Source organism: Rosa rugosa, chromosome 2 (genome assembly GCF_958449725.1).
Source record: "Rosa rugosa chromosome 2, drRosRugo1.1, whole genome shotgun sequence".
Classification (NCBI taxonomy): Eukaryota; Viridiplantae; Streptophyta; class Magnoliopsida; order Rosales; family Rosaceae; genus Rosa; species Rosa rugosa.
This window is the reverse complement of record NC_084821.1, coordinates 13,129,842-13,147,070: the sequence shown is the minus strand read 5'-3', so window position 1 is coordinate 13,147,070 and position 17,229 is coordinate 13,129,842. Positions and strand designations below refer to the sequence as shown.

General features: G+C 43.0%; 2 protein-coding genes across 2 annotated transcripts; both read left to right on the top strand.

Annotated features, from left to right (window-relative positions):
* Window positions 1-11,123: 11,123 nt before the first annotated feature.
* LOC133734659 (uncharacterized) lies at window positions 11,124-16,724 on the top strand. Its single transcript, XM_062162271.1, has 6 exons — window positions 11,124-11,725; window positions 11,840-15,007; window positions 15,081-15,212; window positions 15,282-15,368; window positions 15,448-15,780; window positions 15,850-16,724. The coding sequence occupies exons 2-6, from the start codon at window positions 13,343-13,345 to the stop codon at window positions 16,459-16,461; spliced, it is 2,829 nt and encodes a 942-aa protein (XP_062018255.1). The 5' UTR covers window positions 11,124-11,725; window positions 11,840-13,342; the 3' UTR covers window positions 16,462-16,724.
* Window positions 11,242-11,992, top strand: LOC133730382 (UDP-glucose iridoid glucosyltransferase-like). The gene is made up of 2 exons (XM_062157982.1): window positions 11,242-11,725; window positions 11,964-11,992. Exons 1-2 carry the CDS (start codon window positions 11,242-11,244, stop codon window positions 11,990-11,992), a joined length of 513 nt encoding a protein of 170 aa, XP_062013966.1.
* Window positions 16,725-17,229: the final 505 nt, after the last annotated feature.

Genomic DNA, 17,229 nt, shown 5'->3' with positions numbered 1-17,229 from the left:
TGGGTAAATGAAGTTCACCATGAATCTTCATGTATATTCCGTATCTAGATCCCCATAGAGATACGTAGTGACCACATTTGTAAGCTGCATGATCAGTTATTCAGAAACTACCAAACTGACAGGGTAGTGGAGTGCAATGACATCCATTACGAGAGAATATGTCTCATCGTAGTCGATTCTAGGGCTTTTTTATGAGAAGCCTTGCTCCATAAAGCGAGATTGCCATCTCTTTTTCTCATCACGCTCTCTAACGAAGACCCATTAGTCAATAGGTTTTATGTCAGGAGGTGTTGGCATCACTGGCTCAAAAAACCTTCCTCTTCGTTAGAGAATCCAACTTAACATGGATCGCATCTTTCCATTTAGGCCAAATTTCTCTACGTTGGTATTCATTCATCAACGGAGCGTGGTTCGATATCATTGGACTCAACAAACTCATGCGCAACGAAATGCGCAACTACATCATCAATTATGATGGAGTTTCTATCCCACGTCTCATGTACACTAGTGTAATTTTCATAGAGCTCTATATTCTCAGGAATAGGTTCTGACGTTGAGGCGTCCCTCAACGATAACCCTAACCCGGAAGATTCTCATGAGACGGATTTTGAGTCTTGATGATCAAAGGATTGGAATGTGCCAAAGTATCCTTCGAATCCACAGGCCTCTCACGCATTATAGCTGGGGCCATTGCCTATAACGCCAGAGTGCCACTCTTTTTGGCGTTGGCGCTATGCCTACCTCCGTGTAGAGTGGCGCTACGTCCTCTCGTAGGGACTTCCTTCCTTGCAGGCATATTTGCAGTAGATATGTATGATCTCGTCACTTTATTTGGGGATCGAGATGAGACATAATGGGGACAGGCTACGACAATTCTTGTCGTTCCTGCTAAATATTCGTGTTCTTATCTCCCCCTAACGACGGGAATATTATCTCATCAAAGTGACAACCCGCAAATCTAGCGGTAAGGAGATCGCCTTGAAAGGGCATTAAATGGCGGACTATTGTTGGAATCTTAAATCCAACATAGTTGCCCATTCGTCTGTAAGGACCCATCATAGTACGTTGTGGTGGCGCAATTGGCACATAAATGGCACACTCAAAGATGCGTAAGTACGATACTTGTACCCAATCACTAGCTGTAACGCAGAGGTAGGTTGAGTGGTAGTGGGTCGTAGACGAATTAACATAGCTGCATGTGATATTGCATCACCCCAAGCGGATATAAGGAGATCGGTGCGCATTACCAATGTCCGGGCTACCATCGTAGTCATTTCCGCAAGACCATCTGGTGTGTTCATGAGAATATGATGTCCAACATCAGTCCCAATGCAATACCATCCAAAGTCTTCGATGTAAACTCTCTAGCATTGTCAATTCCAATTGACTGAATAGGATGATTCGGGTAGTGAGCCCATTGTTATATGGTATGTTCTAGGAATGTAGTATAAGCAGCTTTTACAAGTGGACAATGGCACAACACGTGACCAGAGTGTTTGCGTGTCAACCAACATCATGAGATATTTAAACGTCTGTAGGTTAGTTGAACTAGTCCACAGAATCCCTACTGATTCTATGTAAGAACAAAATGAGTATTTTTATATCCTTTGCATAGGATGGTGTCAGTCCTAATTTCCATAAGGAACAGTCTTTGTAAACGAGCGAGAGACTTTAGAAGCAACCAATGAGGATTGTGGTTGGGCCTGAGCGTCTGAAACGCTACTTGAAGCAAAGTTGGTGATTGCAACATCAACTGGGGCGTCATCACCATGATGTACGCTATCCATGGTGTCATGGATAAGGACTATGCAACCCTAGGCTGGTGGCGGCGGTCACACTTAGTGTTTGGGCCCAAAATGAGCATTTTGGCCTAACAAGGCTTGTCTTGGAGAAATTGAGCCAATGTCAGTGGCTCAAGCTATATATTGTCGACAAGTTTGAAAAATATTATTTAGAGGCTAAATAAAGCCTACCTGCATAATTATGGAAAGAAAAGGAAATGATGGAAGTTTGGAAATGAAAAGTCAACTTTAGCATATTTTCCTACTTCGGCTAGGCGAAACCGAGCTAAATAAGGAAGGAAGGGCGGCAGACTAACCAAACGAAATCCAAATGAGCTAAAACTTTCTAGATTAATTCTAGACATCCCAAGGATAATTTCTTATGAATAGTGTCAGAGCTAGTTTTAAGTGAAAAGCCTTCAAACAATCAGTCCAATTTTCTGCAGAAACAAAACTGGAAAACTGGACTTGTAAGGAGTCCAGCAGCATTTTTTGCCCAACCACATGGAAGAAAGCTCTGAAAATTTGCCACAATGATCTACACTCATTGTGGATCATTTTATATCAAGAAGTTGAAGGCCCATTTTGAGTTCTTGGTGGAGATATAGCTGCAGAAAAATTGGAGCAGTAAGTGCTTAAACCTAACATTCCATTAGTGTTTAAGTGCTTAAACCTAACAATTCCATTAGTGTTTAAGTGCTCAAACCTAACCCATCATGATTTGTTTAAGGCCAACCACTATGGCTTGGTAGCCTATATATAGAGGCTACAACAACACAATTCATCAATACAATCTCTAAGATTATCCAAGCCTCTCTAGAGCAACCCCTCTCTAAGAGCAATTCCTCTCCTTCTCTTACCGGTGGTCACACTCCAGTCCTAGTCTTCTCAAGAGCCGACTGTCAGTGCCACCAAACCCTCTATCAATGTGCTTCGGTCCTAGTCTCCTCAGGAGCGGACTGTAGTACCACGACCACAACGGTTACGGAACCAGCTAAGCAAGGGTAACGCCCTCGCAAACCAGCCAAGCTAAAGTCATGCTTTAGCAAGTTCTCCCTTGTCACGCCCCGAATTTTGAATAAAGGAATTCAAATTCGAAACGAGAGAACAAACAATCACGAGAAGACTCTTAGAAAATTTTTCATTTAAACTAAGCAACAAACAAACTGAACTCACAATGTCAATACCGACTCGTTCTTTAGAGTCACATATTACATTACAATAGTTTACAAATTAAACTGAATATCTATTCAACGTGTAACCACTCTCACCAACTCACTACACAGCGAAAGACTTAAAACTAAGAGCACCCTTCCACATCCACGCCATCGAACGTACACCTCAGCTTTGATAATGAATAATCGATATACAAACATGCACGATAAACCCTACACCATAGAATAGTGCACTGGGTTGAATAAAACAAACTCGGTAAGCTTTTCAGCCCGTATGAGTAAACTCAATTAAAGTGACTCACGTCACGCATGCTTATAATTTCTCAATTCGTGAGATAATTAAAGCAACAATATTTAATTCCACAAAACACAACCAAACATCAAGTTCATATCATATCATATCATCACAACGACAAATCACACCCACTTCCCCTCAATATAAAACATTTGTCAAAACGATGACCTCACAACTCATTTCCCAATCACTACATATCAAAACCCACAACTGTACCCATAATAAGAATTAAGCAAAATTAGTAATCCCTGCATAGAAACTTAGTTCAGGAATTTACATTAAAACAAACAATACAAAAGCGGTAATCCCTGCATATAACTTAGCTCAGGAGATTACATTAAAACAAATAATACAAAAGACAGTAATCCCTGCATATAACTTAGTTCAGGAGATTACATAAAATTCAACAATTAGAAGGAAAAGGAAAATAAATGAAGAAGTCAAACAACTCACACTAAAGTTAATGATCACCCATAAACTCCAAACAAAAGTCGATAGTCGATAGTCGATGTTCATCCATCGACTTTGACTAAAGTAGATGATCACCCATCAACTCCAAATACTCTTTTAATACAATTCCATTAATCACTCACATGATGAATTGTATACCGCTACACTCATACAATTACACCAATCACTCACATGATGAATTGTATACCGCTACACACATACAATTACACCAATCACTCACATGATGAATTGTATGCCGCTACACTCATACAATTACATCAATCACTCACATGATGAATTGTATACCGCTACACACATACAATTACATCAATCACTCACATGATGAATTGTATGCAGCTACACTCATACAATTACATCAATCACTCACATGATGAATTGTATACCGCTACACACATACAATTACATCAATCACTCACATGATGAATTGTAATCCCAAAAAGAGTAAATGCTCGCAATAATAATTCAATCAAATCACCATCATTACTTCACCAATGTCACACCATCCAATAATATATTCCACGTAAATATATATATTCGTAATCATTCACGCAGGAATGACCACTAATACCAACTATAGTTTTATAAATTATTCCTCTCGAAAATCATTTTATATCAAAACATTGTTTTAACTTACCCATGAACCGTTGTCGATCAAGTTCATATATTTTAAAACAAATAATTTGTTTCGAAAATGATTTTACAATTAAACAAGTAATTCCGAGTAATAAATAAATCCGTTCGTAAATGAACCACGTGAGATTTACTCACCTCTAACTCTAGCTGCGTCTTCACACAAATACCAAGACAAGCACAAAATCATCCAAACTCCGCTCTCGCAATTCTATCAATCACCTAATCACATCAAGGTCACACTCAATACCACACAAAACACACAATTCACAAAACACAATTATATGACGATCCAACAGTCGGATCCTCATCCGAGACCATCCAACGTCTTCGGAACACTTCTACGATCACTATATCAAAGCTACAAGTCGATCGGACAGCCGAATCCTCACGGATAGAAAACCGATCGAACTGAAAACCCTAAAACTTGGAAAATTCATAACATGCTCATACGATTTCCAAAAATTACAAACTATATATCGAAATGCTCGTATCAACGAGTAGATCGCACTGAGGAGTAGAAAACTACCCCAGAGGTGGCCGGAAGCCGCCGGAAACCACCACCACAGTGGCGGCACCGCCACCAAACCAAAGTCAAAATTTGACAAAACTTCCAACATCAAAGTTCTTCATCTCAACTCCAATTGAAACTTTCATAACTAACACAAAGCTTGAATCAAAGCCATTTGACCGGAATTTACCTCGCAAGTTTAGAAATTCGAAGAACCCTAGAATCACAATCTTCAAAATTCAAGCTCCACAGGTTGAATCGTTGCAAGCCGCTTGGAGGGAAGCATCTACGTCCTCTGGGCTTCAAAAGCCCCTAAGAATCAACACCTGAAACGCCATCTCTGATCTGGGCGATTTGCAGTTCGGGTGCCAATCTTCCCGGAGTTACTGTGTCGTGCACAGGTCAACCCACACCGTGAAACTTCATGGAGACGAAGTTGGGACTGAGGCGAAGAAATAGGTAAAAAAATCACGGCCTATGGTGGCCGGACAGCGGAGAATGAAGCCACCAAAGTTGGCTGGGCGGAACTGAGGTCGGGAGAGAGGAGAGAGAAAAAGTTTCCCGTTTTGGAAACTTCTGATTTTTTTCCTATTTAACCAAAATGGAAACTTTTTCCGACAGCCATAACTTCATCATACGAACTCCGATTTTCGCGTTCCACATGTCCACGAACTCGTATCGACACGCTCTACGACTTTCGTGAAGGAAGTTCTCATAGAATCTAAACGTATAAAAAGTCAAACTTTGTGAACCCCCTAAAACGTGCAATTCGAATAATTATTCGTCCGAAAATAATTCCACTCCACCCTCGAACCACGAAATCGTACAAACGAACACTTTATTAATCCCAGGAAACATTTAGGAATTAATAACAAATTTCCGAGGTCTTACATCCATACTTCCCGGTGATTTCGCTATGCTCGACCTACAAAGTTGAGTATTGACTTGGTGATACAAGACAAAGTCCTCACCACGAGGCACTGAAGAATCCAGCCACGAGGTTGGTGCTCTCCTCGTCTACAGTCGCTCGAAAGAATTCAGGTCAAGGGACACCCCCGACGACCGTACCCGAACGGTGCTGGCACGCCCGCGCAAGAAAAGAGACTGTTGACCAGCTGCAAGCAAAACTGGAGCCAAACACTTAGTCCAGGAATCAACTTTTGATTCATGCTTCGTTTCGCTTAAAAGACAGAATATTCATATGAAGTCTTTAGTACACGGGTCATCATATCATGACCAGGATGACCTATCCTGTCGTGACAAAGCCATTATGTGTCTAAATTCAAGAGATCTTCTCTCATAATTTTATTGGATTTAATAGCTCGAATAGTGACATAGAGTCCACTAGAGAGACACATAAACTTCTCTAGGATGTGCCTTTGTTCGCAATCTTTAGAGGCATTGCAAAGGAACTCATTTATGTTCTCTACATGCATTTTCACATGGAATCCGTTGACTATTCATAGGTGCGATTTGCCCTAGAAGCGTAGAGAGTTTCTGTGACAGTAATCAAGGTGCCATTTGGCAAGGGGAACTTGGGCCATTCCATGTCCTTGAATTAATACTTAAGGCCTAGCCATCGTAGTCACAAAGTAATGTGCTCAGAATCAAAATGGAGTCATGAAAAGAACTTGAAATTTTATTTATTAGCCAACGAAGTTACATCATGGTCTCTTTGACCAAAGAAAATCTAATCCAAAATGTTAGCTAATGCAAAACAAAGGTAGTCGTCTAACTTCTTTCGGTAACTCCAAAATAAATATGACCAGGTGAGTAGAAAGATGTCGGTGGAACAAAGCTCGCTTAAGTACCACTAATCTCAGAACCTTCCTAGACATCACACTTACTTTGGGTGAGCCTACTTTGAAGAAAGACTAAACCATTGGCATCTACTATAAAAATATATGGCAATTGCCTATTACATCTCTTGGAAAAATAAACATTTAAACAGAATTGGCAATCTATTGATCCCAGCCAGATTTGTAGTCTTCAACCCTTCACTCTAGATCATCTTCTTGATCTTCTTGTTCCACATAGTGAGCTTCTCTTGCTTCACAATACGCTTTGTAGGCGGTGACAATTTCTTCACGAGCTCTACAAATGTGTGCCCAATGACCGGATACTCCACATGGAGAACATACACCTCTTTGCTTAGACTCCATTGATTAAGGTGCTTTGAAAGCGTCATTTAGATGACTCTTAGTGTTGGTGGCGCCACCAACATGGCCAGAGGCGTTGCCTCCCTCTCTCTTTCCACGTTGACCTCTTCGATTCCGTGTTCGCCTATTTTGGCGGTTACCTTCCCAAGTAGAGCGATTATATGGACCAGAACGTCCAGAAGTATCCCTAAGATTAGGGTTTCACTCTTGGCGCCCTCTCTTAGGGGCGTGACTATAATTGGATTCCGGAATAAGCTCTATTTCTACGGATCTCGAATTATAGTTCTTCACAAGGATGTTGTGATGCTTTTCAGCGACATTCATAGCTCCAACAAGCTCATGAAACCTTGTGATCCTTCCTGTAGTAACATCGATTCGATAGTTCTTAGCAACCATCAATGCAGAGACGGGGAAGGTAGAGAGAGTCTTCTCAATCAACATCGCATTTGTGATCTCTTTACCACAGAATTCCATTAAGGATTTAATGCGAAGTGCTTCCAAGTTGTAGTCAAGAACTGACTTGAAATCACAGAAGCGAAGGCTATGCCATCTCACTTCTAGGTCAAGAAGCAGGGAGTCACGGACGTTGCCAAATCTTTCTTCGAGTGAGACCCACAGCCTTCTAGGGTTTTCTTCATTCATACACTCGTGCTGGAGCGAATCATCCATATGACGAGTCATGAGGATGATGGATTTCACCTTATTTGCCTCTAAGGCTGCTCTATTTGCTTCCAAAGCTTGAGCTTGCTTAATAGTTAGCACGTCTTGGCTAGGCTAGAGAATCGTATCCAGGATTCCATCGGCCTTGAGATGCTGGCGGACATCACGAACCCACCTGTGATATCCAGAGCCAGTTGTTCCTAATGGAGCAAAGTCCAATTTGTTCAGGTTACTCATCCTGAAAAAGAACAAGAAATTAGGGTTAGTTTCGGAGCGAAAAAGGCTACCACGAAAACAATAAAAATTTCTGAGCGTATTCGCTTCCAAAAAATTAGGAATTTCCGAGCATAGTCGCTTCCAAGAAATTCAATTCCAAGAGGGATTGGATTAGATCGAAACAATGACGTAAGTGGTCGATCATAAATTCTCTACAAACTCTAAGTTTGGAGATCTCAACAAGCTCCAAGCTTGGAGTGAGCACGAACCCCCACAGTTCTGCTTGTGGTCTCCCTTATGAAGAATAAAGGGGGGGGGGGGAGAGAAGAAGGGAGGTTGCAAGTCCCCGAGAAAAACAAGAGAAAATGAATAAAAACTCAAAAAGCGGGAACTTTTAGTAAAAAATATCTCGAAATAGGTCGCCTGAATAGAGGATGGAAAGTTGACTGAAAATGGTCAACCGGCGTTGACCGGCGCTGACGTGGCTGCTGACCGCTTGTTGACATGGCTGATGACGTGGCAGGAGTCTGTGGCAGTGGGCCTGATTCTGGGCTGCGGCAGTGGGCTTGCTTCATGGGCTTGGGCCACCTCTTTTATTCTCTCTGGGCCGCTGACTTCTTCTGGGCTTCTGGGCTGCCACTCCTTTTTTTTTCTTTTCTTTTCTTTTCTTCTCTCTGCATATTCACGGTGTAGGTACTGTTGGAGGCCGGTTCAAAAGCTTTTATGCCAGTTCTAGGAATATTTTTTCCTGTTCCCAGATTCTGGGGTTGATATGCTACGGTTGACAAAATTGGTAGAAATTGGAGGTCCGTATGGTGGTGAACTGGTGGAGTATTTGTTGCGGATTGTTTGGTGCTTCCGGTAGCCGGTTCGGTAGGTTTCCGACCAGTTCTTGGGGTGGCGCCGCCGGTTCTAGACTCCTGGGGTCGAGTGCTTCAAGGTGTGAGGTGGAGGCAGAAAAGGCTTCAAGGTTTTCTTTTCGAATTTGGGGTTTTAGCTTCTTGAATCAGGGCTAGGGTTTCGTGCTGATAACGTGTTTTAGAGAAACGGGAATTGAGAGAAAATCGTTGTGTCTTCTCATTGATAATAAGGGCCTCTTTATATAGAGGATTACAATGCATAGAATCTGAATCATACAAGGAAAGGTAATCATACATTGAATAGGAATATCTAGATTCTTCTAATTTAACCCTATTACCACTAGGTCAAGTAACCTAGGGTTTGGGCCAGACACACAAATAGAGATTTACTTGAAAGTACTGTTATTATTTTTTTTTTTTTGAAATGATTTATCTATACTATTATTAAGATAAGAGAGTTTGTTAGCCAAAACAGAAAAATTTTACCAAATATCCCTCAATTATTAAAAAAACATTTGAACTGAAATATTTGAGAAATACAAAATAGTCAATTCACAAATAAAAGAAAAACAAAAGAAATTTAACAAAAAAAAAAAATCAAAAATCAAAAACAAAATATGTGCAGCAGTTTTCTCCACATTCTGTGGAATAACTTCCCACGTAACTATCCACACCTATAGGGTGTGTTTGGAGTCTACTATGATGACATTAATTCAAAGGGTATAATTATAAGTAGAGAAAATAATATAAACCAAAATCATAAGATTTTCTTCTAACTAAAGCTGTGATCTGTTTGTTAGCTAGCCTAACTAACACCGTGGAGGTTACGAGTTCAAATCTCACTCACATCAAGAGTGGGGTGTGGACTTATACTGTCGTCCAGAATAATAATAATAATAATAATAATAAATAGGTCCAAATGACAAGAACTATATATGCATGCGAATTACTAAGAGATTCTTAGGTAAGGCTGGCACACCACGTGGCGGTACGCCTAGAAGCTCACTAGTCACTCCTGTGTATATAAGGTAAGAGAAATTTTAAATACACACCTTTTACACATCCCTATTATTTTATATTTCAAATCATATTTTATAGGTAGGTTAAATGACCAAAACATACATCTATGCATTGAAAGAAAAAAAAAGTCATAATTTCCTTATATATTATATAATTATGTATAAATAGTTAGATGATTTCTATACATGGCCTCCCCATTTAATACAAGAATAAAGTTAGAAACTATTTAATTTAATTTTTCTTAAATATATTGTAATTAAACGGGGTGAGAAACCATAATATTTAAAATTTTGAAATCAATAGCATTAAATGTTTTTAAAACAGATCACTTTACTCCCATTTTTTACTTAATTTTTTTTTTGTTCTAAAAGCTATGACTAATTAATTTATTTTCTAATATAAAACATCACAGGTAGAAAACTTTGTAACTGTTAGTTTGTTTGGCCCCTCCAATGACAAGTTCGTACTTCCGCCACTGTGGAGAAACAACTGATATAGTTTCGGTTGAATGTTCAACTCATAATTTTATACTTGATCAACAAAGTGTTTGGTGGATGAGAACGAAATAATACAAAACTTATTTCTAAGCATCGAGCTATTAGAAGGGAAACAAAAAAAATCTTTATGGATTTCCCTATAACTAACACAAGTAATTAATAAGGTCATTTACAAATTGTGAATTTACTGATACATACAAATCATATTAAATAGTAGCATTAATACAGTAAGATAATAGGATAATTCATGATTTTTAGGATTGAGGATATTTTAGGTACTTTAGGTTGTGTATTTAGTAAAAACTCAATGCAATGCGATTTTTGCTGCACAATATCATCACAGTAAACAATGAATTCATTTATTCAAAAAAAAACAATGAATTCATAAATCTGGACTTGTCATGCATTTGTCAGCAAAACAATGAAATAAATTCATGATAATCTCATCGTCCTTGTAATACTAAAAAAAAAAAAAAAAATTAATGCAATGCGATTTCAAAAAACTATGAAATTCATAAATTTGGACTTGCCATGCATATTTCAGCAAAACAATGAAATAAATTCATGATGATTGTATACTTTCAAGAAAGAGGATCAGTTCCTATCTGATGAGGATTATCGTCAGTTATCTTCTGATGATTATCTATTATGATGCATATGGACAGATGGACCGACCTACTATAACAAGTAGGTGCTTCACCTAACAAGGCACAAGAAGGCAATATTTTTTCCAACTACTATTCAAAGACATGAATCTGATATATGTTTCAGATCTGCAAAAGCAGCAGGCAGCAGCTAATTAAGAATCAGATACTCATAAAATGTTGAATACAAAAGACAAAGTTCTATCCTGACCTTACGTGTACATGTGGAAGTGCACTGCTTTAACAAGCACCACAGAATCCCAAACAGTATTGCATTAAGCCATCTGTGTGTTTATCTGAGGAAGAAGAAAAAGAGTGGGAGATGGAGATGCAAAAGAGAACCCCGAGAGGTCAGAGATTGGTCCTAGTTCCAACACCATACCAAGGCCACATAAACCCAATGCTTCAGTTGGGTACGTTTCTTCACTCAAAGGGATTTTCCATTACCATTGTTCACACCCATTTCAACTCTCCAAGCCCCTCCAACCACCCTGAGTTCACATTCATTCCGATTCAAGACGGCCTAACTGTTCCTCTAGTCTCATCCGGGAATATAATAGCTATTCTGTTGGCTCTCAATGCCAATTGCAAAGCGAGTTTCGAACAATGTTTGACTACTCAAGTAATGAAACAAGAACCGGAGAAGATCACCTGCATCATCTACGATGAATTCATGTACTTCTCTGAAGCTGCTGCTAATTATCTGAATATTCCAAGCATCATCCTCCGTACTACCAGTGCAGCCAACTTTCATGCTCGATCTACTCTCGTAGAACTTCATTCAAAAGGCCACATTCCCTTCCCAGGTATGTGTCATACATGAGTTCCAAGTATTAGTTTCATAATTGCTAGAAAATATACGCAGAAGATGCTTAAGCTTAGTGGTAGAGTTTATATATATTTTACTTTCCTTATCACAGAGTCTATGTCATCGGAGCCGGTGCCCCAACTTCATCCCCTCAGATTCAAGGATCTGCCCATCTCACCCTGGGACACGTTAGAAAACTTCTTAAAACTAGTAGTTAAGTCACATGATGTTGGCAGATCTTCGGCCATCATTTGTAATACCATAGACTGCCTTGACCAATCATCACTAGCACGGATCCAAAAACATTGCCAAGTACCGATCTTCTGCATAGGCCCTCTTCACAAAATCACAACAGCGGCCTCTAGTAGTTTACTTGAAGAGGACACAAGCTGCATTGAGTGGCTTGACAAGCAATCTCACAAGTCAGTTATCTATGTCAGTTTGGGGAGTATAGCATCCATTGGTGAGAAAGAACTGGCAGAAATGGCTTGGGGATTAGCCAACAGCAAGCAACCTTTTTTGTGGGTGATCAGACTGTTTGGCTCCAAAACTAGTTGGCTTGCAAACTGTCTCTTTTGAGCGTGTGATTGCGCAGGCGTGCCAGCACCGCGGGGTGCAGTCGTTGGGGTAGTCCCTTGACCTGACTTCTTCTTCAAGCGTTGTGGACGAGGAGAGCACCAACCTCGTCACAGGGTTCTTCTCTAGCCTTTCGGAAAAGGACTTTTGCCTTACGGATAAGGACTTTGGTTGTGGTCTCTTGCGTTCACCGAATCGATACTTAGTGTTGTAGACTAAGCAGAGCAATCACTGGGAAGTTGGGAGAAGCACGGGGTTGCGCTAAAGCGTGACTTTAGCTTCGCTGGGTTGCGAGGGCGTTACCCTTGCTTCGCTGGTAGTAACGGTGGCGGTTGCGCTCGCAGTCGGCTCCTGGGGAGACTGGGACTGGAAGTACGGTCGCCGGGTTGGTCTGGTGATGCTAGCAGTCGGCTCCTGGGGAGACTGGGACTGGATTGCGGTCACCGGGTTTCAACGAGGTTGAAGGTTTGCTCCGGGGAGGCTTTGTAATCGCTAGGATTGATTGATATGAGAGAGATCTCCTCTTCTGTCCTTGAAACCTAGTATATATACCTAGGGTTTCGACTGCTCCTTGTTGTAGAAGGATTATTGATTGAAGTTTCCTAATCAATCTCTGCTACTTGATTCCAATAAGGTTTCGTTCTCCTCACGGATTCCGGAATGGGCGAAGCTGTAACTCAAACCCTAGTAGGCTTATTTTTGGGCCGCAGGTATCGGCCCGCTGTGCTAGGTCCACTAAAGGACATTGCCAAAATTACTTTTGGGCTCAAACATTGCCCCCCAGGCCTCGAAATCAGGCCCATGAAAATGTAACTGATTGAAGGGGACTAAAACGACGCGCTCAATGCTTGAAACGATGTCATTAATGAGGGTTGCGTCCCTTCGCTTGCGAAAACGCCTTTCCGTCGCATCGTTTCCCTCACAAAATCTCTTATTTAAATCCGCAGCCACTTCAGACCTGTCACATCAGAAACTTCTTTAGTCTCCTAAACCCAGAAAACCCTCTTTTGCACATATCTTTTCTCTTTGAAACCCAGAAATGGCTCCCCCGAAGAAGATAGTTATCGATCAAGAGGAAGAACTGAATGAACAAGCCGCCCGTTCTTGGGGAACCAACATCGGTGCCAGCCTGGTCCTCCAAACCACTATCCAGAGACCCCTGCTCCTCAGACTCTCGAACAACCATGCCGGACTGGGACCAACGCCGCGAGATGCTTTTCCAGCAGACACCATCGCCTTCTATGGCTTACCTGTTCGCCGCCCCATCCCAGTCCTCCGAAGGACTCCTGGGGATTTTACCAGTTGGAGCGCCCCTAACCACCGATCAAAAATAGGGCATTGGCCATCGTTTATCAGCGCGGCGGAGCTGTCCTGGTATCGCGAGACGCGAGCCCGAGATCTGGCTCGCTGGAACGCAGCAGGTATCACCCACACTATCGATCTTTGTTTTCATCTTCCGCGCGGTGGCAATCGTTCGCCACTCGCTGCTTTTCTCTGTTTTTGGAACACTGCCACCAATACCTTCGATTTTCGATTTGGTCAAATGAGCATCACTTTATTGGACATTCTCACCATCACTGGCCTACCCATCGACGGCGAGCCCTATTTGCATGGCCAATTCGATTCTGATACCTTTGCTTCCACCATGGCCCAACATGGTCGCAGCGCTCATAGTGGCTCCTATCCGCGGTGGTTGGCTTATTACCGTCAGGAGCGCAATGCGACCGGCGGGATCGCTTTCTTAGAGTACTGGCTCTGTAAGTTTGTCTTCTGTACTTCCTCCTGCAAGCCCACTGGTGCCTGGACTCTTCTGGCAACGGCCCTCTACAACGGTCGCCGCATTGGGTTAGGACAACCCGTGCTGGGTGCCCTCTATCGCACTTTGTATCAAGCCACCATGCATCCCTTCGAGACTAGCATTTCTGGCCCCTTTTGGATTCTTGACTTCTGGATTCAAATTTACTTCCCATATTTTCGTCGCGATGACATCCCATTGCTTCCGCCTTCTGATCAACTCCTGGGACGATGGCTCAGTCGCGATGAAAGGTACATATCCCCTCCTTATTCTGAGTGCTTCACATACTTGTACCTCCTGCACGAGATGCCATACTGCGACTTGGTGCTAAGTAGGAGATTCCCGGCTCCGCTTGAACATGGATTTCTCCCTGGTGCTTCTCGCTACAGTGATCGCGCGCGCTTGGCTTTCCGCCGCGCAATCTCCTGTTCAGACATCAGGATTGCCGCTGACGAACTCAGTTACGAGCTCTACGCTCCCAACCACTTCGCTCGCCAATTCGGCCTTGTCCAATTAGTGCCATTCCCTCTGTATGATGCTTGGAACTATAACACCTCTTGGCGCAGACTAGGGCCCCTTTCTGGGTCTCCGCCAGCGCAAAGCACACTCGCACTGGTTGATCTCCCTGATTGGGCTAAAGAGATTGACTCTGTGGATGGAACTGAGGACGGATACGAGACATGGTGGGCAGAAGTCTCGGTTAACTGCTGGAGGCAACAGCATGATGAGCTATTCGCTGCCATTTTCGGGGAACTGCGATACCCCTACACTGCCGATGTCGATCTACTTGCTCGCGTTCTGGAGGACGCTGCACAAGTTCCTCCTCCCGCTGCTGAGCCGGCTCCGCGACCCGCGCGAGCACCACGTCAGGCCCAGGCTGGTATCGTAATCCGCGAACCCCCTCAAGAGGTAAGTATCCTGACTTACGTTTTGTACTTTGTTCATTTGCTCTTCCCTTTTAATTCAAATTTTGCTATTCCAGGGAAACGCGCCACTTTCTGGCAGTCGCGCAGCGAACAACACCCAAGCTACTGGCCAGTCTGGGAAACAAAAGGCGGTGATGACAGAGCCTGAAGACCAAGAATCCTCCTCTGATGACGATGACTCGCAGACGGTAAGAACTTTCTGTTTGAATAAATCATACTTCCTCCACAAATCAAACCTAACCCTCTGACTCCAACAGATCGCCGCCCTATCGGCTCGGAAACGCAGTCGTTCTGATCCTCGAACTGACCCATGGGAGGAAGATGAACCAATCGCTGACCGATTGGTAAGACACAAGCACATTCAGTACTCATTAGCAATTTTATTTTTATTTTATGCGACCATGTGACAATCCTCATTTGCAGGTTCGCCACAGGTCCTTGACACACACTGGAGAAGGATCTTCAGCCACAGGTGAAGGCACATCTGTTTCCCAAGCCCAAGCGCCAACTATCATGAACAACTCCCCACCTCCTGCGGGCGCTGCCAGTGATGCACAGTTGGTTTTGACCCCAGTTCAGATCATAGATGATAGTTCACCTGAGGTCGAAGATAGAGCGCTACCAGATGCACCTCGTGAGGAACCAAGCGATGTACCCATCCTGGAGCAGACAGTGCGTGACCCAACTCTTATTCCCAGTGAAGCTATCCCAGAGGCAGTACCGGCAGTCGTTATGCGTGAGCTCCCAACCGAGGAGGTACTTCCCTTGATTGATAAATTCATTATTACTTCCTGGCTTAAATATTCTGACAATACCTTCTTTCAGAATCAAAATGCCGCCCACACTGAGGACGCTGTAGCTGAAGACGTAGAAGCAGAAGCTGCTGAGCCTGCACCTAATATGGTTGGTCAGGACCTCTTTCCCCCTGCCCCCCAAGTCGCTGAAGCCGGAGAATCGAGAGTCCTCCCTGACTCGGTGCCAGAGGCAACACCTGTCGCCGAGCCTCCCGAGGCTCCTGTCGCTGAGCCACCAACTCCCTCCACTCTGGAAAGGTTAGCTCGCGTACTTGAAGTGACCCCCCCTGGGGTCGTAGATGAAGCTAGAGAAGGCCTTCGCCGCCTCTTGGGTCCTGATATCTTGATTCCTGGTGCGCCCGTGCAAGTTTTAGAATATCTGAGGGTACTTCTCCGCGAGGGAGCCATCACTGAGGAACAATTTCGAGAGGTCGACCAACTACTGCAAAATCTTCCTCAAGGGCTCAATGAACGGGCAGTCGCGAACGCGCAGGCTAGGCAGACTGAGACGCACTATCAGAACCTTAACCGGCAGACAGAGACCGCGCGCGATTTCTTGGGTGATCAGGCTAACCTCATCAGGGAACTGACGCTCGAAAGGAACCACCTGAGGTCCCAGATTCAGGCTCTTCAAGCCGCTTAACTGACGTTACTACCAGACTCACTCATGCGGAGCCTCAGTTAGAACAACCCCTCGCTGCCTTCGAGACGCTATCCCGGGAATTGGCTCAGGCTCGTGTGGCAGCTCAACAAGCTGCACAAGCTGCTGCGGATGCTAGTTTTCGTTTGGATGAGCTTTTCCTTCGCCTGACCCATGCAGGCCGCAGACTCTTGGGCCTCTAGAATTAAGCCCATGTTTTTGTATGAACAAGAATATTATTATTAATCTTAATATTTAGCCCACATTGCTTGGCCCAAATACAAATCAGCTTGTCCTCTCAAACTGCTCGGCGCTTCAATTCGTTTTAATGCTTTTAAAACTGTTTGAAAAGATTGAAAAGATAATCTCGAAATAAAGCGGTTACCTCCTTGGAGACTGCCCCGCTTCCCACGCGTTTTCAATTATCTTCATTTCCGAGATCTTAGCATTTAACACCAATTGATACGCTCATTGATGGCAATGAGAATATCACAACCGCCCATCGTACGGTCAAGGCCACTGAGACTGGCACTGTAAATACCTGCACTCTGGAGAGATGGCATACACAAATGAATATGGGTTTCCCAGAAATAGTATCGCAATCTCTCCTTCTCTTCCTTCAGTTTCTACAATCCTCTCCTCACGATATCAGCCTTAGCCTCGAATTCCTAGGTCTTATGGCTTAACCTCAATACCTGGGTAGGTCTTATGGCCTAACCTCAGGTCCAACCTCATGTCTTTGGTCTCTGGAAGTCGCGGTGAAATCCACCG